Consider the following 25,878-nt stretch of genomic DNA (forward strand, 5'->3'; position numbering starts at 1 on the left):
GTTTGCCAGGCAGGTGCTATGCCACTGAGCTACATCCCCAGCAGGAAGCATATAACTTTTTTTTTTTTTTTTTTTTTTTTTTTTTTTTTTTTTTTGGCAGAACCGGGATTGAACTCAGGCCCCTGTGCTCGCCAGGCAAGCGCTTATTCCATTGAGCCATCTCCCTGGCCCCAGGAAGCATATAACTTCTATGTGTGCAAGAAAGCTTATATCCGTATTGGTAAATCACCTCACCAGTATGATCATAAGAACAACCTCTGCTAATTTATTTCCTTCTTAGGAAACAGCAGCATCACAAATATTAATGGGCTTCTTTAATGCATCAGATTTATGTAACTATCTCATTTAATCAGTGTATGGGGGGTTGCTTGCTGTGTTCTAGTTGTTCTGCTAAAGGCTACAACAGTTATAAAGTAAAATAATAATCACCATTAAAGAGCGCCTACTAGGGCCTGCCAGACAGCTCAGCAGACTAAAGCGCCTGCTTAGGCAGAGCGCAGGGGCCAGGTTCAATCCCTGGCACCATAAGCTGTGCCAGCCCTGCCCCCCAGGGCACACTGAGACAGCGATTGAGACTAGGAATGGTGGCGCTCGCCTATAATTCTAGCACTTGGGAGGCTGAAAACAGAAGGATCACTACAAGCCCGATCTATGTAGTGAGACCCTATAGACCCTATACTGAATACAAAAAAAAAAAAAAGTGCTTACTGTGTAGCAGAGTTTTCTTTTATAACATCCTTAGGAGATGTGGGTGGTGGCATTTCCATTTACAAATGGGACACTAAGACTCAGAACAGTTACATAGATGGCTTGTAACACACAACTAGCAGTTCACGCACATACATACTTATAATCACATGGTAGCAAAGCCAGGTATTAAACCTCAGGTCTTTTTGAGTCAGGTCACCACAGTACATTTTATTCTTTTATAAAAAAATGATACACTTTCTGCCTTCAGTGAACTTACAGTAGTGGAGGGATGCTTGCAGAAAGAAAGCTAAAAGGACAAATGTGTGAAACAAAAGAAATTCTAGGAATTGTGGTTTGGGGTATTCTATAGAAAGGAAGAGTGTTGGGGTGGAAGTGTTAGGAAAAGTTTATATTCAAAGTGGAATTTAAGCTTAACTTTGGAGAACAGTTAAAACAGAAGTAGGTACAGGAGGAGCAAGATGGCTGCATGTAGAGGGGAAGTGGTAAGAAAGCAAGAGTTTATTGTGAGATAGTTTGGGAAGGTTTGGCGCTGGGCAGGATGGTTAGGAATAGTCCAGAAGATGATTTAGAGGGTCTTAAATGTCAGGCAGAGGACTTGGAGATTTTATTTTATAATTTTATATTTATAATTTTGTAATTGTTCATTGGTACTAAACATTTATCTAACTCCAAGCATCTGAATAATATGTATGATTTCATTTAGGTTCTTGGGTTTTGTTTTTTTTTTTGTATTTTAGGGAAGGGTGTAAAAGGTGTTCAAGGTCTCACTATGTAGATCGGACTTGAAGTCATCCACCCATGTAAACACCACACCCACTCTCAATCACTGTCTCAGTGCACCCTGGGGGCGGGGCTGACACGGCAGGCCTGCGGATCAAACCCCCCGTGCCTGTGCCTGCTTGCAGGCGCTTCAATCCGCTGAGCTGTTTGGCCGGCTCTTCATTTAATTCTTAAGTAAAAATGAGGCACAGCAAAACTGAGTAACTTGAAAGGTCATACCATTAGTAAACAGAAGAGCCAAGATTGAACTGCAAGGAATCTGAACCCAAACTCCTACTCTTACCTGTTAGGCTGTTCTGGTTCTAGGGTCCACAGTAGAATAGACAAGCGTTAAGCCCAGAACTGACTTCAAAAGCGTTCCATCTTCTAGTGTTCCTTTAAGTTTTAGGAAAGGTGATGACCAGGTAGTGATAACCTGTTCCTGTCCCTGCTACCCTTACACATTCTTAGCATAGGGCAGTGAGGTCAAAGTACTTGCCACTAATAGTCCTCACCCCTGCTGACTTTCTCATGCTCACCTTCCTGCTTTGATGCACGTATCTGGTCAGTTGCCCTCAGGTAACGTCCTCCAACATCCAGGTCTTCTCAGCCCATTGCAACCACCACTGTCAGCAACATCAACTGAAGACTTGCTTAAAGTCCCTATTCTGGAGCCTCGCCCCACACCTGCTGAATGAGAAACTTGTAGCATACTGTACAATATGGGGGGGTGGATTTGGTGACTGTGCTGTGTGCTAAAGTTAGAGAACCAGTACTGTAGTCTATGCTATGGCTTGAGCTTTGGAGCAAACCATGCCATGGTAGTGGCATTTGGGACCCTCTGAGATCTGACTCTTAAGTTTCTGTCCTGCTGGGTCTCATGGTCTGACCATAAAAATAGCCATGGCTTACTAAGTTAATGGCATTTCAAAGGGCTTTTGCTAAAACTTTTGCAATTGCATTTTATAAGCATACTTAACCTTGCTTTACAACTTTAAGTTCATTCCTGAAAACCTGAACTCTAAAGTAAAAAGTTATTAAATTGGAAAATATTTTCACTGATTTTAATGGGAAAAATTGTGTTCCATCGTCACCGAAGATATCCAAATAATTTTCAGATTAAAAAATAAATTGATGAGAAGAAGGATTTGTGCAAATAGTGTTTGGACAGGATATCATGTCTGCATCTTGTGCTATGAATAACCACTATGAAGACAACAATATGCAATGTATTAATTATTGAAACTGCCCTACTAATCAGTTTTGAAACTGTCTCACTGCTTTTTCTCAATAAAATTAATAAAAATAAAAATAGAAAAATAAATAAATTCAACAATAACATAGACGTGTATAACAAATAACAGTGATACCTCAAGTTGTCAAATTCCATTCATTCCAAATTCATGTGGAAACACCAAAAGTCTGAGAACTGAACGTTCTTTTCCCGTCAGAAATAGTGGAAAGCCAACAAGTGGTTCTGAGGCCTAAACATTACATTTATAGATTCGTTTTTCCAGAAATTCAGCAAATTTCACAATGATTTCGTTCCTTAATTCCATCATGGTTCTTCCAGTTTTCCTTGTAACTTAGCTGCTGGTGTCACTTTCTTTGGAGTCATTGCTATAATACTTTACACAAAAAGCTCAGTGATGAGTGTTTGAACGTAGTAACGTGAGTGCTGTACGTGTGGTCTGGGTGAAAGCAGCACTCGGGCTGAAGTGTCACCCCTTTTCGTCCATATTGAGATGCCATGTGACTCAGCCAGAGCCTATACAAGTTTTTTTAGATTAGACTTTTAGTTTCACTACAGAGCGAAGTTGCTAACACTGAACAGACTTTCTTTCAAACTTTGTTGTTCAGGTAGTATGAAAGTTCAACCATGGAGCTGCTCAACAACCAAGATATCACTGTACTTAAAAGTAAATGAAAAGCTTATTCGTTAAACAATGTAACGATGATTCATTGTACTTGGAAAGAGGGCAAGAGGCTTAATAGTAAATTGTGGCTGATAGAGGAGAAGAAGAGCCCTGCTTTGGAAGGTGCAGGGGAGTCAGGTGGTAGGCTTCAGCGTGTGCCGTCTCTGTCAGTGCTCTCTTGCACTTCCACTGCACACATAGGCCAGCCGCTAGGGTGCAGATGAAAAGTAGCCTAAGTCTCAAGGATCCTGGAGGAGTGTGGTATCTTACCAGTGTATACCAGTAGGTCCTTGTGGGAGGCACACACAGAGAGCAAAGAGGAGTGACTTGGGAGCTTATAGACGTCTCAGCTTCCAAAGGAAGCTTGAGAAGAAGAGTAGGGTCCTGATGCACAGCTGTGGCAGCAGGGCACTCCAGGCCAAAGGAACAGCAAAGGAAAGCCTCAAGGCACGCTGTCTCGGGACTGATGGTGTGCTCCAAATGCCTAGAGAACAAGGCGGGGGGTGTGACAGGAGACCCCAGTGGGAAGGCTCAGTGGGGTCATTTCAGCTGCATTCTGTGGGCAACAGGAAGGTGCAGAAAATGTGAGAGAAGAGAGGACCTGTTTTAGGAAAAGTAAAATCAACTTAAAACATACTTCTATTGGCTGGGGCTGTAACTCCGTGGTAGAGCACTTGTCTGGCACATACAAGGCCTGGGGTTCATTTCAGCACTTCTGAAAAAACCTATAGCGCCTGAAACAGTATAGTACTGGTTGGGTAAAATTAAGGGGAGACACAGTATGAGACGATAGCAAAAAGCTACCTGATATTCATTGTGTGGAATAGACCTGTCTCAGGAAATGGTAACATTCAATTAGGATTGAAAACTGTTTTGAAACAAAATCTCTTTTGACTTTGTTGCTGATCACTTGTAAGGGTTTAGATAAAGTTTTTAACTATAAATTTTGTAGGCACTGCTGATCTCTTCTGTATTCCTTCATAGATCCCAGAGTTTCTCAAGACAATTTGAAATCAATTTGTCCGTGAATTTTGTTTGTTTTTGGATTTTATTGTTGGTACTGTTATTTGGATTTAGGAAAGAAGAAACTAAAGATGCTTTTGCACTATTAGATATGTAATTTTTAATACATTGATTAGTTATATATTTCTAACTTAAATAGGAAGATTTATGATTTTCTTTTTGAATAAAATTATATCGAGGCAAAAGTGATCTTATTTTACCCCCAGGAAGATACCATGTGAGAAAGTAGTATGTAGAATATATATTTTTGTCCTAAATGTGAATGATTTGAAGTTGAAAGATTTCCCTGCCCTACATAATTTTAGTAATAGGCACATAACACCTTGTTCTACCCCCAGCTACATTCATTTGAAAAACTGCTGTAACAGTAACATTAAAGCATTGAAAGAAAATTCCTTGTAGACATCATCTATGACAGAGATATAGTTGACATTATTTTGAAGTTGTTTTTAGCTTGTCAGATAAAGATCCTTCTATTTAGAGAACACATTTACATTTAAACTTAGTATTTCCATAGCTGTGTAACGAAGGTGTACTGAGAAATTGAGCATCGCCTGCAATTCTTGCCAAGATCGTAGTGTTTGACCCTATTTAGCTTCTTTTTAAAAAGTTAGTCTGCTGATCGTTTAACAGAAACCTTGTAAATTTTGTGGAAGGCGTAATGATGTACAGAGACGTGTACCAATGGGCTGATTATACATGCTCAGATAATCTTGAGAGACCCAAATCTCCAATTTGTGGGGGGAAAAACAAAGAAGAAAAAAAACCCAACATTAAATTTTGAGAGAATGATCAGTGATTATTAAATTTAGCAATGATATAATTACTTTTTCAAAAAATACAAGATAGAATACACTTTGAGTTCATCCTAAAAGAATTGTTATGGAGATAGTGTAACAAGATTTTGGTCCAAGACTGCTACATTCCTTATTACACTCTCTACCCTGTATCAAGAGAACAGAGAGGGCAGGGGAAATGGCTCAGTAGAATAAGCGCTTCCCTGGCAAGCGCAAGGGCCTGAGTTCAATCCCCAATTCCACCAAAACAAAAAAAGAGAGAACATAGAGGAGCTCAAGATTTTGTCCTTACTGAAGACACTAAGCTCTGTGTCTTGGAATTGAGCTGGTTGGAGGAGGAAGAGCTTTTTTGTAATATGCCCATCCAGTGCAATCACTTTTGCAGTTAAATTTGCTGGAGGGATCAGCTTTTTGCAGTTACTCCAAGGAAGAGTATACTATATGTGCTGGCAAACTCTCTTTGGAACCCAACACTTGGAATAATTTTTATTGGCTTGCTAGCAAAAGTCCTTTTCTGGAGGCATTTGATCATTAACTGTTATTAGTTCTTAGCTAGATAGGATTCTGGTTTTCTGAAACATTGAACTACTTCCACAAGAACTATAAATCCACAAGAAATAACACAACTGGAACCCTGCAGAAAGGGTGCTTCCTTAAGTCATTTTATAAGAGTGCATACGGTGGGGAGTTGTAAACCAGTTCTGAAGCATTAACCTTTGTTTCTACGGAGGGGACAGCTGTGATCCAGATGGGCTGCCACCTGTTTCCCTGATACGTATTTAGTCTGATGTTAAAAAGTCATTAAGAATAAAGCATTTGAAGCTATAACATTTAAAACTAACCAATTTAAAATCACGTAAGTGATTTTATAGGACAAATAATGGGCTTTGAAGGTGGGCACACATAGTAGTCTTACTACGGCACTAGTTCACCCTGCAGTGGTGCCACAAACTTCCCTCTCTGGCCTTCACATTTTGTGTCTGTAAAGTAAAAACGTATGCCAAATATAAGCTTTTTCAATACCAGCATTTTGTAATTTATTTAAAATCCTTTTCTAGCCAGATCCTTAGTTGCTATTAAATGTATCAGTAGAGAAGCATTATCTTTTAAATGATTTAAACCAAATAATGCTTTTTGCATACTTGCTCTTGTTTTTCAGAAACTCTGTGAAGGCATATTTAAAGTCCTTGTAAAGGATGTCCCAACATCGTGTCAGGTGTCCTGCCTGGAAGTACTCCGTATTCTCTCCAGAGATAAAAAGATTTTAGTTCCTGTAACAACTAAGGAAAACATGCAGATACTGCTGAGACTAGCCAAGCTGAATGAGTCAGATGATTCTTTGGAGAAGGTGTCCGAATTCCCCGTTATTGTGGAGTCGCTGAAGTGTCTGTGTAACATAGTGTTCAACAGTCAGACGGCGCAGCAGCTCAGCCTGGAGCTTAATCTTGCTGCAAAGCTCTGTAACCTCCTAAGAAAGTGCAAGGACCGGAAGTTTATCAGTGACATTAAATGCTTTGACCTGCGCTTGCTCTTCCTCCTGTCACTTTTGCACACTGACATCAGGTCACAGTTGCGCTATGAGCTCCAAGGACTACCGCTGCTAACCCAGGTCTTGGAAAGTGCCTTTAGCATCAAGTGGACCGATGAGTATGAGTCGGCCGTAGACCGTAATGGGCCTCCGCTCTCACCTCAGGAGACAGACTGTGCTGTTGAAGCTCTCAAAGCTCTCTTCAACGTGACAGTAGACAGTTGGAAGGTGCCCAAAGAGGTAAGGTTGGGAAGGTTGGGAGGGTGAAAGGGGAATCTTGTCTGCCGGAATTTCCTTAATCTGGAGTGTTCTTATAGTTGCCTGTAAGGGAAGAATGCCAAGTTGGAAAGCGCGCCAAGTTCTTGATTCCATTAATCAGTTGTGTGAATTACGATATATTTCTTTTGTTGTTTTATTGTTTCAGTACTAGGGATGAACTTAGGGTCTTGGCACTGAGCTATATCTCCAGCCCCTTTTTTTAAAATTTTCTAATTTTGAGGTGGAGTTTCACTGAGTTACTGAGTTGGCCAGGTGGGGCTAGCACTTGGAGTCCCACTGCCTCAGCCTCCCAGAGCCTGTCTGACACACTTCTTAACTGTTGCTTCATTCTTTCTGTTTGTATAATACCCATCAGAATCATAGGGTGAAGATGGACTACTGTTTTGTAAAATGTCATATGTAGTTAATTTTTTGTGTTGTACTGTAACTTGTTTTGACAGTGCATTTCTCAGAAGTGAATTTTAACTTTTAAGATTTGAAGGGAAATAAAACAATATTTTTGTTAAAGTAAAGGTACTTTTAATGGCTGCGCTCTTAAAAGTTAAGATAAATCCAGCCAATTGAAATTGATAATCAGAATTGTTGTCTGCTCAGAAGAATAAAAAATGCTGTGTATCCACCTGTCACCCCAGGCTTCTTAAGTGTTAAGAGTGTTAGCTAGCTGTCAGAAGTGTAGGGCTCCTAGCTGACAGCCACGTAAACACAGTCCTAGAAAGCAACCCTAATTACACCAGAGTGTGGGAAAGGTTATTTTAAACGAGTTGATTTATTTTTAGACTGAGATCCTTCTCTGTTTCTTGGGCCTTCCAGCAACCTAAAGTGAGGTAAATTTCATAGTTTATATTTGAGTGCCTACAAGAACAACATGCTAAAAACTTAGAAAAGAAAGTCAGCAGTTGCACATGAAGTGGCCATGAACTCTTTTCCTTTCCTTTGCAATTCCTACACTTCACATTTTCTTTCTCTAATAGGTAGTGAAAGTTACCCCCACCTTTAAAAAGAAAGACAATTCTAAATTTAGTATTTGGGTTAACAATTTGCTATGTGCATTTGAAATAGTTCTCACCCATAAATACAGGTCTGTTTTTGCCTGCAGCCCACTTTAGAAGGGCATCTTGTGCAGTGAGGTAGTGGGAATATCCCAGATATTCCCTGAGTTTTAAAGTGCAGATAAGTTTGTATTTTGAAATCAAATATTTGAAAATCTGTCCTGACAGCTGTTTTAAATGACTGTAGTCTGGAGAGTTTTTTTCCTGAGACTTGGCAGGAAAAGATGTAGAAAGCCCACATGCTCCATTTATGCTTTGAAACCAAATATTTGTGAGTATTTAAAATGTTATGTTTCTATGCTTATTTGGTACATTCTATGGTTATTTTTTTTACACTGCTTGTTTTGATGTTTTTAAGATATGCCTTTAGCTGCAAGAGCTCCTCTGAAATTGTTGAGATGCTACCGTTGAGCCCGTGCTATTTAAGTTATGCACTGAGTAGTATCTCATACTATCCAAAGGCCTGACAAAAACAGTTTATAATTCAGTGATTTCACATCAGTGTATGTGTGGGCTGGCATGTACTAAAAAAATCACTGAACTGAGATGAACCCTCATTAATGTGTTTCAGTTTAAAGTAACAGTGGTGCTGAAAGAATGCAAGCTCCTACTATAAAGGACTACTTCGTCCCTTCTGGGAGTCGTGGCTCATTGGGCACGGCCATGATGAAACGTGCTTAGTTAACATGCCTGTTATTGAGATTTGCAGAAATACCAAGTTGGAAATAGGATCCTCACCAACCCATTTAGAAAAGAATGTCTTCATGAGTCTTCAAGTCACACTTTTAGCAAATATTTATTCATTCAATCACTCAACAAATATTTATGGACAATTGGTAGACATTATGTGGGACATTTTGTAATGTATTAGCAAATAATACTCATTGTCTGCTTTCATGAAACTTCAGTTTTGTAGATGAAACGCACAATAAATCATTAAAAAAATACACAGTTGTGTTAAGTGCTAGGAATCAGTGCAGTAACTGGAAGTATGTAGTGTAGTCAGAGACTTTTGAAGATCTTTCCTGAGATCTGAAGATGTGATGCAGCCATTTGAAGAATGGAGGATTTCCCTGAAATTGACACAGCATAGGAGAAAATATAGAAGCCAAAGCACGGAGTCATTTTCAATGCGGCTCTTGCAACTTAGCATAAAGAAATCTCTAAGAGCACCAAGGGACGTGCTACTAAGAGTCTACCTTCCTAGGTGTAGTGTTTCCCTGATTTGTCAAATGTAAAATATCTCTTACTTAAGCTAAGCAAGCACCCAAAGAATTATTACTCCAAAGTCCAGCTGAGCTAAAGGGATATGAAAGCTTATTTAATAGAAGAATCCAACTTTAAAAATAATCTTATTTTCCCTCTTATGAAAATAATACATACTCACTGTAGAATATCTAGGAGAAGGCTAATAAGCAGTGAATACAGATTACTTGTAGAAACATTCTTCTTTGTGTGATGCATAAACAACTATACATACGTTTTTGAAAATATGATCAAGGGGCTGGGGACATGGCTCAGTGGGTGGGCTCTTGCCTTGCATGTACAAGGCTCTGGGTTTGATCCCCAGCACCACAGAAAATAAAAACTTAAACATTTAAAACATAAAAATGTGATCATTTTATAATTTTTCTCCCACAACTTTACAGAGAATGTTATTGAAGAGTACTGGTTTCAAGGCTGGGGTTAGTCTGGCATGTGTGAGCCCCTGGTTTTAATACCCAACACTGCCAAAGAAAGGGAGTAGTTTTCAAAATGGGTCCCTGTAAGGTACAAGCTGTCTAGCTGTGGCCTCTTTGAGTGGGTAGGTAGTCTCGCTGGCTCTCCATCTCACTCTAGAAACAGCTCTTTTGGTGGTTGTTGCTTATTGTGGCTTCTCTGTAATAAGATTTTATTTGAAGGATAAAAATCATTCTTCATCAGCAACAACAAAAATATTTTGACAGCCACACTCTTAACTTTTATTTGTTATAGATGATAAAACCTTATGAAAGAATATTCGTAAATATAAAAATAGTTGTAAGTACAAAGAAATTATCCATATAAAATATTTAGGCACTTAAATTGTTTCCAATTTATTGTTGTTTTAAATATTAATACAATGACTTTTCTTGTTGTAAAACCTTTGTAAATGCATTTCTGAAATTGATGGACCAAATGATTTCAAAATCATAGGGCTGGCCAGATAATTCAGCAGACTAAAGTGCCTGCTTAGGCAAGCATAGAGATGGTGGTTCTATCCCCCACTCCCCGCCCCTCCACATGCCACCCAGCCCTGCCTCCAGAGTGGGCTGAGCTGGCCCCCAAAAAATTTGTAAAGTTTGTTTTCATGTATATTGTCAAACTGACCTTCAGAATGCTAGTTCTGGATATTCCTTTTCAAAGCCAGGCACTTCACTTTGACATTTTTTTGTGTATTTCACAACTTAACAGTTACAGAAAATGGAGATACTTGGTTTTGGTTTTAACTGCACTAGCAGATATTTTTATGATGGATTTCATTTACAATTCACCAAAACTAGAAAAGAATAAACTAGGTTTCCCTTGAGGTTTAACAAATTAGTACCATTTGTTCATTTTAGATCCTTGTCTGATGGTTAAGTTCCTGCCTGGCTGTTGATGCCATCAACAGATTAATTTGGAGATTCCTTTCCTTTCAGTGGATACCGGGCTGACCTTGCTGCTGCACATGAATTCTGTCACTTCTCTCGTGCACTCTCTCCCTTTCCTAGAGGTAGCATGTTTGTAAAGGCCAAGTGACTCCTTTAGCAGGACTTAAAAATTAATGCTAAGAAAGTTAATTGAAATCACCCGTGTTCTTCTTGCCTTACTATTTTCCTCAGTGTGTCTGTCGATGGAGGAGGGCACGCCTGAGGGATCCTTCCATGGCACACTTTGCCTTCTGTGGTGCGTCCTAAGCATCAGTACGATGTAAGAGACCCATACAAGGACCAGCCAGCCAAGTGCGAGCAGAGAAACACAAGTTAGCTGAGTACTCAGAAGATGCTGGTGCAGGGAGATAAAGCACTGAGTTTCCATAGAAGTTCTCTTCTTTGGCGGTACCAGGGAACTTGGGACCTTGTGCTTGCCAAGCAGGCACTTAAGCCACTGAGCTGTATCCCTGGCCCCCTCCACAGAAGTTCTTTGAGAATACCACATTGTAACAGAAGGGGTTTGGTGAATAGTCCAGAGACTTTGAAGGAATTATGGAAAAATAAAATATACTACTATTTTGCATAACCATTTTTCCGGCAGCTGTTGAGCATTTTGCACCAAGCTCTGTGGTAGGCAGGTGACATGCAAGGTAAAACATCACTGCCCTCCGAGCACTAAGTCTAACAGGGAAACTAGACGTAGAAACAGGTGGCTGTACAATTGTGTCCAAGTCCAGGTTCAGCTCCTGTAACAGAACACCACAGACATAATTTGTCAATCAGAGAGCTTTGTGGGGCTCTGTTTGGGCCTGCTTGCTACAGCATCTCATTGGGGAAGGCATTGTTTGGAGAAGGAGCATCCACTTGCATGTCTGAGGGACAGCGGGAGCACATGAGCGCAGAAGGGGCTGACCCCTAAGGCACTGCATGAAGACAGCACTGAAGGGCTCAGAAGGGCAAGGTCTTCAGGAGCTGAACCCTGCTAAGCACTCCCACACCACGCCGCCGTACCAGTACCATGGAAGTTAGATTTCAGTGTGCACTGCAGCAGGAGCATTTAAACCGTAGCAGACTGTTACATTCTTTACTATTCTTATCAGCATTTTCTATATATTTAAAAATATAAATAAAGAAAATAACAATAAAGAATCACATCAGCCATGTATACTAGCTTCAGATGTCATATACACTAGGTATCCCTTTGGGGTTTGGGGCATTGATTAGATAGGTCAAAATTTTATTTTATTTAATTTTTTATTTTTTATTTTTTGCAGAACTGGGGATTGAAGGCCCTTACACTTACCAGGCAAGCGCTTATTCTACTGAGCTATCTCCTCGGCCCCCTTGATAGGTCAAAATTTTAAATGAAAAAATAAAAGAAAAATTGAAACTTTTACCAAATAAAGTTAAATCTTACAGTTTGCATGGAAGAGGGAAAAAGCAGTAGTATAGTAGTAGAGTGTAATTAGCAAGTGAAGATTGTATAAAGATATCCCAAAGAATTTCTCAGTTTTTACTTACTGTTTTGATCTCTACCATCACAACCAAGTCTGACGCTCACTTGTCTTTTCCTTTATCTTCTGATCTTAGGCACTTTTTTCTTTCTCAGACTTTGAAGGTTTATCAGTTCAGAGGAGAGACTATTCATGGCTTAAAGATACTAAAACTAAATTATGAGGCAAGAAAATAACAGTTGTATATAGGCTGTTTATATGTTTTATGAAGAGCAATTGCCATTAATCTATTCTGATTTTTTTGTGTGTGTGTGTGGAACCGGGGATTGAACTCAGACCCTTGCACTTGCCAGGCAAAGCACTTATTCTATTGAGCCATCTCCCCAGCCCTTTTCTGACATTCTTGTGAGACAGGAATCCTAACCTTATTTAACAAATGAAACACTGATGAAGAAGATGCGGAAATTCCATGTAGAAAGAACAGGGGAAGCAGTGTCCACCCTCACCTTTGTTAAGTAAAGCTGCTTATGTGGTAGCAGCCCTCTGACAACATTGATGGAACCAGTCTAGTGACAGAGAACGAAAATCTGGAAATAAACCTATATGCAGCTTGTCAGCTGACTTTTAATACAGGTAATGTGAAAGTCACCAGAGATAGGTTTTTTTTTTTTAAATAAATCGTTCTAGATCAATTTGTATGGGAAAAATGAATTTATATTCCTACCTCTGCCATGAACACAAAAAAATTAATATGAGTTGGTTGAGATACCTAATATAAAAGATGAAATACTATAGATTATCTTCATGACTTTATTTTCTAAGTTAAATGCTTCTTAAACAAAGACTCCTGAAGAAAACAGGACAAAATAAAGATCAGACAATAAAATTAAAAATTCACAAATAGATCTTTATTTAAGAGAAAGTTTAAAGGGCAGGTCATTAAATGGGAGTAGATATTGCAGCATATATGTGCAATAAAAGGCTCTCTTCAGAGCTGGCCAGATAGCTCAGTGGACTAAAGTGCCTGCTTAGGCAGAATGCATAGGCAGGGGTTCGGTCCCTGGGCCTGCCTTTCTGGCCCCACCCCCAGGGCACACTGAGACAGCGATTGAGACTGGGCATGGTGGCGTGCACCTGTAATCCCAGCATTTGTGAGGCTGAAAACGGGAGGATCACTATGAGTCTAGAGATACATAGTGAGACCCTGTAGACTCTGTGCTAAATACATTTTTAAAAGTGGTAAAAAGTTCTACAGATTTATAAAAATAAAGTCAATTGGACCAGGTGTGGTGGCTCACGTCTGTAATCCAAGCACTCAGGAGGCTGAGGCAGAAGGATCACTGTGAGTTCAAGGCTAACATGGACTCTAAAGTAAATTCAAGGCCAGCCTGAGTTGCATAGTGAAACCCTGTGTCAAAAGACTAAATAAAGTCAATCCAATTAAAAAAAAAAAAAAAGCAGAAGGGTTGAACAGGAACTTCACAGGACAGCCACCCAAATAACCAGTAAACGTGTGAAAAGGTGTTCAACTTTATTGGTTGTTAGGACAATGCGTGCTATGACCGAGAGACCATTGCATGTGCATGAGAAGGACTAAAGTAAAACAGTGTCAGTGCAGCAGTAAAGAGATTGCCACAAGAATAAGTTGAGATAAATGCTGTGAGACCCTGACTGTATCATCTAAACTTGACTTACAGATATTTCCTGTGATTCTACACCCCCTGCCCTGGGCATATACCCAGTGGATTCCAAATGACATGTAAAAAGTGTGTTCGTACAGTTAGTAATTCATGTATTTATCAGGAGTATGATGGAAAATAAGGGTTGGTAGATTCATCCAGTGGAACACTGGTTAGTACTGTTCCTTAACCTTGACCAAATCTTTTTCCCTAGCCATGAGAATGAAAATCTCTACTACTCAGAATATTTCTAAATGTTCCACCTTCTGTTCTTGGGGCTTTGGGTATCAGCGACACCACACCTGGAACAGCCCTGCTCTTAAGCAGTGAAATAGCAAGCTGTACCTGCACATGTCGGTGTGGGTGAGTCTCACAGCCAGACGCAAGAGGGCTGTGGGATTCTGTTCACATGGAGTACAGCGACGACCCGTCACTGGCCTGTGATGCTGCGGACTACCTTTGAGGAGCAGGAGACTGTCAGTGCACAGGGGTGTGAGAGTTCTGGGGTTCTTAGTCTTGTCGCTGCGTAACTTTTCATACTGGTGATATAGGTACCTCATTTTGTGGTGTTACTTGTCTGGATGCTCGTAATTTAGCCTTTTCCACCTACCATTTGCATTAAAATTATTGAACGTGTGTGACACATTCTGTTTTATGATGGTATAGAACAAAATGCATGTAAGAAAATGAACATGTTGAATTACAAATTATGATGACATGAAAGAACTGAAAAAGACACAGTGATAGAGAATCATGAAAGATGGAGTCCACTTAGATCTGGTGGCTAAAGAAGAGGCTTCTCTGAGAAGTACTTTAGCTGTGACTTGGGGTGAGAAGGAGTCAGCAGAGTGAACCGTAGAGGTGATTTCAAAAGTTGTTTTGAGTAGAAAAATGGATTTCAGTAGATTTAGATAAAAGAGGATACAGTAGACAGAAAGACTTAGGAATATGTGTTAGGAAAACTGCAAAAGGAGGAATGGGATGGAGAAGAGGATTTGACTTGGAGTTACAGATAATGAAAAGACCCAGTTGGTTAGTTTTGCAAGAGGGTTTTGTCCATCACCGAGAAGAGAAAGATTGTTTCATCTAAAATAAAAGAGAATCTAGCTTAAAAGGGAGTACATTTCCCAGTTAATTTCCAAAAGCAAGGAAAGCATCCCACTAGGAGTTCTATAATGATGGAGTTTGATACTGGTTTCAGCACTCTGTGTAATGTGGATAGGAGTGAAAGCGTATTCATATATTGAGAGCATTTTCATCTAGGCATTAGGGAATGGATGGCAAACAGTACATTCATTTTGACCCTGCCAGACTGCACTGGCCCCTCTTCTCCTTTCCTCCTGCCTCACCGCGCAGTGTTTATTACCTGTTTTACCTGTCACTCTTACGTTCTATTTCCTTTCCAACACCCCTTCTACATCAACTTCACTTTTTTTTTTTTTTACTTTTAGGGAAGGGTCTACAGGATGTTCAGGGTCTCTCTACTCGATCGGACTCGTAGTGATCCGCCTGTTTCCAGCCTCCCAAGAGCTGGGATTACAGGCATGTGCCACCACAACTTCACGTTTTATTGAAAGTTTTAAGGTGCTTTGTGCATAGCATTTTTGTTCATCCTAACAGAACCTCATGTTTGTGGAACAGAATGTGGGGAAACTGAGGCTGACCAGTGACCAGTAAACTTGATACAGGAGAAACTGTGTGACTCATCTAAGTGCACCTAGATGCCTGCCCCAAGTGCAGTGCTTTTTCCACTTTGCCACTGAGGCCTTTATCTCCTCCAGCTGTGCATATGATGGTGATGTGTTTAAAATGCCATCTACATTATGAGTAATGAAAGTGTCCCTGTTTGCTAGATTTTAAGAGACATCTTCTGAGAGGGACTGTATGAATATAATATATACTTGGATTTAAAATCAATTATATACTAAGAGGTTTTTCAAGTAATTACATTCTTGAAATATGGCCTATCTGGGCTATCATAATTATCTCTAATTGTGTGTGTCATCTTAATTACTCATAATCTGGATGAAGGGAGATAAGGCCTTGATATAGGTGACTAAATTAGTTTAATGGTCCAAGATCTCACTGCAAATGAAGTGGTAAACCCAATGGTTACTCAGAGCTTAGTTCCTTTCCTGCTGTCAGACACCTTCTCTCTGGCTGACTTTGATGTCACTGCCTGCAAGTGAGGATGGGAAAGCAGGGGGTAAACTTAGGTCACTTGTTTGTAACTTTCTGGTTGTTCTGAAGTAACTGAGAGATTAAGAAGATTGATAAAATGAAGTTGATGGACTCATTGATTTTGGCTGTTAAGAGATGAGACTTTTTTAAAGGATGTAGAACTAACTCCAAAAATAACTGTCTTCATGTGAGGATAACATTACATTTGTGTGGGACTTTTAATGTGACCAGTAAACTGGAGCAGTATATTATAGGATGAAGAATCCAGATTTCTAGAAATGAAAACGCCCCAGTACAATCCAGTCTTCAACAGTGGTACAACAAAATGGCTGGATCAGCAGCCCCTGGTGTCACTGTTTCTGGAGGTGCAGTGTTTATCCATATGTGAGAGCAACTGGCTACTAGTGCATCACCCTGGGAATTCTGGAATACCCTGCTGTTCCCTCCATGGTGTAACAGGTTTTGGGGGGCAGGTGATAGGTAGTAATGTACCAGACTCCTGTGTTAAGGCATTCAACCCCCAATTTTCCTTTCCTTTTTTTATTCGCATAGAGTGATTCTCATCAGTTCCGTGTCATGGCAGCTGTCCTTCGCCATTGTTTACTAATCGTAGGTCCAAGTGAAGACAAAACTGAAGAGCTGCACAGGTGGGTTGCCTCTGTATTGATTCTCAATGAAAGACAGCAGTAGGTCTTGTTCTGATGTTTCTCATTTTGTTTCATGTAAGTATGGCAAGTAGACATAGTAGGGTAAGTCGTGTAACTGGTAGGTCAGAAATTACTAGAGTGCTTAATGAAAAATTTTTACTCTGCTGTCTTTGACTTTATTGTATTGAGTCCTATCAACAGAATAAAAATCTGGCATTTGTTGTATTCAATGATAAAAACCAGAACAATAATAATATCACACCATTACTGAATACTTTCTCTGCCTAGCGTTGTGTTAAATTCTTTATAAAGACTATCTGCTGGACTGGTGGTGTAGCTCTGTGGTAGAATGTTTGCCCACCATGCACAAAGCTTTGGATTCAGACCCCAACACTGTCTCGATCTGAAAACAGACACCAACTTCTTTTAATCACCACACCAACCTTAGGAGGTAAGTGCTCTCTTCTGTAGATGAGGCACTTGAGAGATCAATCCATTTCTCAGTAGTGACAATCCCAGTAAGTGAAGGAAGTAGGGTTTGAGTGCTTCTTTTAACTACTGAATTTAATTAACAGTCTCATTAATTCCATTTTAAAAGTATGTATCATAAACAGTAATATTTTTTAAATCCTAACAATACATTGTCTAGTATTAAAACATTTAAAAATACAAAATATGTTAAAGCAGGTAAAATTTTATGATTTATCTATTAGAGCAATTAATGGATTACTGTTAATATTTTTTAAAAAAAATTTTATTGAGAAACAAATAGCAATGAGACAGTTTCACAACCAATTAGTAGTACATTTTCAATGATTAATACATTGCATATTGTTGTCTTAGTGGTTATTCATTGTACAAGATGCAGACCTGATATCCTGTCTCAAACACTATTAGAATAAACCTCTCTATTCATTGAGTTAAGAGAATGGAGCTGTATATCTATCCTAACTATTTTGAGTATACAGATACAAAGTGGTCATTCATTTGTATTCCCTTTTTTTGGTTAGTTTTGTCAGAGAAGGGCATTCCATTGTCATTTAAATACTGTAGGTGCATGAATTCAGCAAAATATACCAATATGGTCCAATAGTCCGTAATAGTAGTGGGTTTTCCATAAGACTGTCAGTGTCCAAAGTTGTTGACTTGAGCATTTTACAGCTCATCATATTAATATGACTTTACTTTTTTTTTTTTTTTGGCTGAACCAGGGATTGAACTCAGGCCCTGCACTTGCCAGGGAAGTGTTTATTCTACTGAGCCATCTCCCTGGCCCCAATATGACTTTACTTTTTATACTTCATTTTCATACTTTTCTGCTAACAGATAGTGAGGTTAAGCTCAACCGCCTCCATTATAGGATAATAATATCATTAAGCTTCTCTTCTGGAGGGTTAACAACTTAAGTTTGCAGACCAAAAATTAAAGAAAAAGAAGGGCTACAAGGACAGCCAACATTTTGGCCCTAGCCTTTCAAGGTCAGTGAGGACTCAGGACATAAGAGAATCTGTGCTGTGACATCCTGTAACTCAATTGTGTCCCAAATTTTCTGATCAAGGAGATTTCGGGGCCGCAGAGGAAAGTGATCAATGATGTAGAATGTGCCTAAGGAGAGTCACATGGAGAGAAAACATTCTCTTAAGCTTTCACAGAGAGCAAATTGGTCAAGCAGTGGCCATGACTCATCCACATGGCTGACACTGACAAAGGATCTGCAAACTGCGATACAGGGTTTCAGGTTAAATTCTGAGGGGATTTGACTGGCCTTATCAGATACAGAAGTTACATTTCTTGTTATATAGGTCTTGTTCTTTCTTGGTCTTAACCATCCATCAGAAAAGTACTGTTAAAATTTCTTCACAGGAACCTGGGGTTTAACTTGGTGATGGAGCACTTACCCAACATGCAGATAGGTCCTTGGTTAAATCCCTAGTACTGCATTAAAAAAAAGTTATTATCTAAGAATAACTAAGTAAAAATTAATGTGTCTTATAGTCCTCTTACTTTTTTCTTCCTAGATCAGGATTATAGTATCAAGACATTTGGGCTGAGTATGGTGTCTCATGCCTGTAATCCCAGCACTCTGGGAGGCTGAGACAAAAAGATTGCAAGTTTGAGCCTAATGTATCATGAGATACATTAAACAGTTTACCAACTTAATGAAACTCCTTCCTGTCTCAAGATACATTAGAAATGGCTGATGATGTAGCTCAATGCAAACACCCTGGGCTCAATTCCTAGTACTGAAAAAGATCTAACTTCTTCATGAAATTACTTGTAAATTTTTTTATAAAGGCCTGGAATAGCTCAGTTCCAGTGCCCTAGACTCAATCCCATTTCCAGTATCAGGAAAAAAGAAGAATTAAAGAGTACAAATGGTATTTAAAACAATTCAAATAAATTTAGATCTGCAAAGAAGTAACTTCAGCATTTGTTTTGCCTTAGGAAGAAATTATTATGAGGATCTCCTTTTCTCCTTATTAGTAAAAAGAACACTCAAAATACTCTGTTTTCCAAATCTGGCCCACATAGAAACTTAATAGAACATTACTAAGTATAAATGAAATATATCCTTAGTTACTATTTTTCAATCAAATCCATGTTATTTATGTTCAGCACTATATTATTTGGCATTGTATTGAATTTATTAGATAGGCTATTTTTATGTCCTGTTTGCCCTATAAGTCTCCAAATGATCAGTCTCTTCAAGATTATAATTCTGTTCTGTGGCAGCAGGTCAGACATCCCTTTAATTTGCTTGACCATCCTGTTTAAACACGTGTAACTAGCTGGGCATGGTGGCACATGTCTGTAATCCCAACACTGTAAAGGCTGAGGCAAGAAGATCCTCATGAGTTTGAGGCCAGCCTAGGCCTCACAGTAAGTTCAAGGCCAGCCTGAACTACAAAGGGAGACTCTGTCTCAAAAAAAAAAAAAAAAAAAAAAAAGAAAGAAAGAAAGGAAAGAAAAAGGAAGAAGAGAGAGACAGAGACAGAGAGACAAAGAGAAAAGAGTAACTGTAATAAATCATATCCTAAAAAATATTTTATTAAGCATTTCTACCCACTGCAATTTTTTCATAATCAAGAGACACTAAATCTAGACACTAAACCTAAAACTGCCTTATAAGCCCAGGAGTAAATTTATTTTTTATCCAAAATCAGAAATCTGAAGTTAGGTAGTCATACATACAAGGACATAAGGAGAAAGCCTTTTGACAGAAATTTTTCTGCTAGTTGCAGATGTACTGCCAAGGATTTCTTTGAAAAGTGAGTGTAATATCTAAATACAGCATCCAGTATTTGTCAAAAGGGAAAAAATTACATAGAAAATAGTAAAATCAATTTTTTAAAAATTAATCAAGTTTATTTTTGTTTTTAATATTTCCTTTAAATTTGCCTTCGAAAGTTTCTTTGATAAAAATCTATTAGCTTCACTGTAAGTCAGAAACTATCCTGTCCCTACAGCCACAGACAGGACTGTTGCTCAAAGGCTTGCTTAGAGATTGTGGGTGCAGCTGGCTGAGCAGTTTGTCTGGAATGGCCTTGGATGCCCCTCTAATCAGAATTAAAGTGATTAGTATCATTGTGACCTGTAATGACTCTAAGTTAATCCGTTTAAATAGAGAAAACTCCACTCTCAGGGCTATTTTAAGAACTTACTAGATCTGTAATATCTGCTAAAATCCGCTCCTTTGCAGTGACCCAGGGTTGTTTCTGTGTTTGTGTACACATGCGTGTATGTATGTGCTTGTGTGTTCGTGTGTGTATGTGTCATGAGCATCTTTTTTTTCAGGACATTTCAAAGTCAAGTTTATCATTCTATTTTTTGAAATTATTTTCTAAGTTTTTTTCCCACTGATTTATTGGAAGGCAATCTGAAGTAACATAAAACAGAACACGGGTTTGCACTGTGAACCCAGGCAGTGGGGGAGTGCACGACCCACGGCCACAGAAGCACCGGCCCTGGCTGTGGGGAAGCCCTGCTAGATGGGAGTAACTGCTTTTGCTGTTACTTCTGTAACGACGAGCGTATTATCTGTTAGATCTCATATTTTGTTCTACATCTACTTTAAGGTCATTTTTTGTTTTGATATTTTGTTTAGGAACTTATATATTTATCCTGTGATAGGTAAATAAGTCCATTTTCTGTTACTGAGCTGTTTCTAAAGCCAGATATGTTCTGTGATACCAGAATGTCAAAACCTGCAAAAAGTACTTTTAGAAAAAGAATAGCCTGGCTGTTTAACCTGTTCAGTTAAGATAGTGCCATTTTCTTCCTTCCCAGAGAAATAAAGAGATAAAGGAAGTTAGCTCACAGAGACTGCAGACCTCGACCTTCGTTCCCACCTGTCAGCATTTTAGTTTTTCTGTTTGCTGTATTTCCTTCTGTCTGTTCTGACAGAAGATCTTACCTGCCCTCTGCTCTACTGAAGGACATCCTATGTTCGTTCCATCTCTTCTGTTGGCCCGAGAGTATTTTTAGCACTCTTGCCAGTAGTCAGTAAGTATGTGCATAAACACGCAGCCCCAGGAGTTGCATGTGGACATGATTTTTTCCTGGAAAAAAGGTATAATGGGAATGCCTTTGTGCTGATAAGAAGGAAGAACCAGATCTCATTTAATATACTGTAGGCCCTCAAGCTACCTGCCTCTCTGCCAACCCCACTGGGTACATTGGCATCCCCAAAGCTGCTTGTTATTTCTTTGCTTAAATTGATCTATTGCTGGGTATGGTGGCATACACCTGTAATTCCAGCCCTTGAGAGGCTGAGGCAGGAGGAGCACCTCAAGGCCAGCTTGGGCTACATAGTGAGTTCAAGGCCAGCTTGAACTACATAACAAGACCTTGTCTCAAATACATACGTACAAATTCATTTTGTCTTGCATATTGAAGGGAACATTTCAGCCCCTTCCCCCTTATTATAGTATTAAATTTGTGTCTTAACATCTGATTGAGGGTTTTTTTGTAATTGTTTAATGGGAAAAAAGAAGTAATTGTTTATCATAATAAAATAGACTATAAAAGTATGCTGTCATAACACTTTTTTTTTCTGTCATAACACTTTTTAAGTCTACTGCTGAGCAGTATTAAGCACATGTGTAAAATCGCCTGCCCATCACCATAAGCCACCACTGAGACTTCCTTTAGGTGGCAAAGCTGCAACTCTGCACCCATTAAACACAGCCTTCTCGTGCTGCCCTCTGCCCAGCGCTGGCAGCCACCATTCTGCTTTGTTTTGGGACATTTGACTGCTCTAGGGATCTCATGTAATCACATGAGATGTGTCTTTCACTGACTGGCTTTTTAAACTTAGAATGGTATCCTCCAGTTCATCCATATTGTGTCTACATTTTCTTTAGAAGTCTAGATCATACTCTGAATACGTGCACACTATGAGGGGCGATAGGCATACATACTAGAAGTTAATTCAGAAAAAAGGATAAAGAGATACATTAATTTTTGAATAGTTTCCCAGTGAATTATTTCAGTAAAAATTGTTGATTTAGGCAAGGGACAGGCTTAAAAAGTCTAGAATGAGGAGGAAAGCCTTTCTCATCTTTTACCTGTTCTCCATCCCCTTCCACAACTCATGTTTCCTTTTCGCTTGCCTCAAGGTTCCCATAAGCCTCCTTAGCAGTTTAACTCCTTTGTTGTCCCTAAATGTCATTTCATCATGTTACCCTTCTTCTCTGTAAACACCGGGTCCCAGCTGCTGCAGTGTGCCCCTTCCATGTCTGCCCCTTGCTACACTCGTATGCTCAGGCTGCTGAGCCTCCAGGAAACCTGTACCTAACCTGCCAGACGGGACTGTCATGGCTTCTGTCTCCCTGTAGGTTAAGAGAATGTTCGGGGTGGTAGCTTTTCCACTGTGCGTCTATTTATGATCTGCAGCCTCCGCTGGGAAATCTTTTTCTTCTGGTGGGTTCCCTTTCTCGTGCTTTATACATGATTCTGTGGAACCTTTGTGGCTTCCCTCAGGCCCCGCTCCCCTCCTCTTTGCTGGTAACGTTTTTTTCCTCAGGAAGCTTGGCTATTCGGCATGTCATCCCAGAGAGGGATGTAGGATGATTGGAGAGTTAAGCACCTTCGGAGTACTACTTGGCATGGCCACCAAAGTCTAGCCTTTGGCTTAAGTCTGCCCCAACATGGAAACTTAATCTAAAGGAGGAGACATCATGCTGAGTGTCAGGCAAACTCTGTATAATAAATTGGGTGGTGCGTTCTCACTGTCGCTGTATGCCCGTGACATAGATTTCTTCTGAATGAGGAAAATTGTCTTCGTCGTGTTTTATTGGATGGATCCATAGAATTAGATCAGAGGCATTCACCTCACCTATGGGAGCTCTCTGCTCAGACAGCACCCCTCTTCTTATAGTCAAGCAAAATATCTGCAGGATGCTGCTGCAGCCCCTCTCCCGGCTCCCAGAGCCTCCCATTCCAAGTGCAGTGACTTCTGAATCTAAGCTGTCCTGCCTCTTGCTCTGCTGGGCCCTTCGCACTTGCTGCCCTTTGTCTGCTGTCTGGAACGCCTCCACTTAGATCTTTCAGAGGTTGGTTATTCTTGTTTAGAGTGCAGCTCTGATGTAGCCTGTTTATTTAGCCTTCTCTGACCCCCTCATTTAGAATCACACACTCACAGACTCTGTCATTATTTTGTTACCTAGCTTATTTCATGGCATTTGACCACTAAATGAAATAATCTTGTTCTTTTATTTTTCTACCTATTAATCATTTCTTCTCCTTATTAAATTATGACCTTAGAAAGAGTGCAGATTGGGCCAGCCTGATAGCTCAGTGGACTAAAGCACCTGCTTAGGTAGAGTGCAGCAGCCGTGGCGTGCAGTGCCAGCCCTGCCCACGGGGTGCACTGAGAGGACAGTTGAGACTGGGTATGGCAGTGCGCACCTCTAATCCCAGCACTTGGGAGGCTGAGAACAGGAGAATCACTACGAGTCCGATCTATGTAGTGAGACCCTGTAGACCCTGCAGACCCTGTCCTAAACACAGAAAAAACAAAAAACAAAAAAAAGAGTGCAGATCTTACCTGTCTCATCCGTCCTCTGTCCCGCCACCTGCACTGATTGAATGGAAGCGGGGTGAATAGATGTACTCTTATTTACCCTGAACGGTAATCAAAGCCTTAGGAACACTCGCAAAGCTTTCTTCTCCTGCCTGTAAACTTTGTACCCGCTCTTTCCAGTCTCCTGCCATTTGCGTAAAAATTACATGGCTCTCTTCTTATCCAAGGGTTCTTCCCATACCTTTTTCTTCTGCCTGCTGGCACCTTACTCTAACACTGCCTGCTTTTGTGCATTGCCAGTCTCTTGGGGCTTTATCCCTTCCAACTGTGCACACACTGAGGACTGTCTTGTTTAGGGGAGGAGAGTCTTCCCCTTCATCAAATTTGTATCCCTCAGCGTGGTCAGCCTATTTCTTTCCTTGTCAAGTAACTGTTTAGTGTTTCCTGAGTCATTGGCCCCCAAATGTTTTAGTCATATCTAGGCCTGGCCAGAGGTTTTTGAACACACCCCTAACATTGATTTGCCTGTAAATTATGTACATACACAGCTAAGCTAGAATATGAAATAAATTATAAAAATAGACGAGCTAATAAAGGGTACTATTTTTAAGTGGATTTTTAAAATTAACCTGCTGCTTCCATTCTGTCCTTTATATTTAAACAGCTTGCTAATGGTGACGGCTCTAGCAGCTAATGTTTAGGGATTATCATATACCTAAGGTAAGACCCTTGAGTATCATACTGGGCACAGACATATTGGAGACAACCTTCAGGTTTTGTGAGCTTTCTGCTGCATCTGATCGCTTTACCCTTCTTTTCGTGGTATGGCAAACAAAGGGCTCTGCCGTTTTCTTGATGGAAAGGAAAGAAGATGCACCACCGTTTCTACTTCAATACTATCTTCAATTTTGGTTTCTTCCAAAGAATTATTTGAAGCAGTTTTTTCCATTTTACAAGAATTAAGGGGCTGGGGAGATGGCTCAGTGGAATAAGCACTTGCCTGTCAAGCGCAAGGGCCTGAGTTCAATCCCTGGCTCCACCAAAAAAAAAGAATTAATTAAAACTGGGTAAAGTTAGGCTGAGGTTGTAGCTCAGTAGTGTATATTTAGTGTCTGTGAGACTCGAGACTTGATCTCCAGCACCACATGGAATAGAAAAGTAAAAAGCTGAATAAAATGGTATCTAGGCTTCACTGCACTGAACAAATACAAAGTGCAACGTAACCCGTGAAGGAAGTAGACTGCAAGCACAGAGCACACTGCTGGCCCTTCTGTGTTGTGAGTCGGGAGCATCTGATGACACCTAAGGCAGGAGCGGGTCCCAGCAATATTAGCGAAGCTTAACTTTTTTCACATTTGTAGATAGACATGTTTTAAAGGTACAGCCGCTGGTTTCTTCCCGCAGGGATCCCCAGGGATCATTTAATGTGCCCGCACAGTTGCATACAGCCCAGCCGGCTGCCGTGTGTGCTCAGTATCCCTCGAGCACCCTCTGCTTTATTCCTCACCCCGCCATAGCCAAGCCTCTGCAGCTGCCGCCAGTACTTTGCCAGCACAGCGTTTGGTGTCACCCGTAAGCTTGCGTATCATAAAGAAGAGGGAGGGTAGAGTAGTGGGAGTGCAGTTGTCCTTTGCCTGCCTGCTGTTCCTTCACAGTCCCCTCCCTCCCTGCCTGCCTCCCTCCACCCCTTCCTCCTTCCCTCCACCCTTCGCTTCTTCCTTCCTTGAGGAGAACCACAGAAGACTAAGTAACCAAAGCAGTTTTGAACAAGAGCAATTCTGGAGATCTTATACCACCTGATTCCAGAATATATTACAAAGAAAAATTAATCAAAATTCTGTAGTAGCGCTGGGGAGGTTGAAAACAGGAGGATCAGGATGAGTCCAAGCTGCGTAGTGAGACCCTGTACCAAATACATTAAAAAAAATTCTATAATATTTACCTAAAAACAGACATAGACCAATGAAGCAATAGAGAAGCAAGGAGTAAACCCGCACATAGATGGTCAGTTGTACTTTAGCAGGAGTGCCAAGCACACACAGTGAGGAAGCATAATCCAATAGACAGTCTTGGAAAAACTAAATTTCCACATGCACAAGAAATTGGACCCTGAGCTGGGGAGATGTCTCAGTTGAATAAGTCCTTCCCTGGTGAGTGCAAAGGCCTGAGTTCAATCC

The 25,878-nt window shown here is 40.2% G+C and overlaps 1 protein-coding gene across 6 annotated transcripts in view; it reads left to right on the forward strand.

Annotated features, from left to right (window-relative positions):
• Positions 1–25,878, forward strand: part of Ric8b (RIC8 guanine nucleotide exchange factor B) — a 130,268-nt gene that overhangs the window by 46,390 nt on the left and 58,000 nt on the right. For all 6 annotated transcript variants that reach the window (XR_002821419.1, XR_002821420.1, XR_002821421.1 and 3 more), the window contains exons 3-4: positions 6,366–6,974; positions 16,583–16,677. Coding sequence is in view for 3 of the 6 variants with exons in the window: in XM_004623861.2 (XP_004623918.1) it covers positions 6,366–6,974; positions 16,583–16,677 (704 nt within the window). In the remaining 3 variants the exon portion in view is untranslated. The remainder of the gene's footprint in view (positions 1–6,365; positions 6,975–16,582; positions 16,678–25,878) is intronic.

Source organism: Octodon degus, unplaced genomic scaffold (assembly GCF_000260255.1).
Source record: "Octodon degus isolate 3935 unplaced genomic scaffold, OctDeg1.0 scaffold00004, whole genome shotgun sequence".
Lineage (NCBI taxonomy): Eukaryota > Metazoa > Chordata > Mammalia > Rodentia > Octodontidae > Octodon > Octodon degus.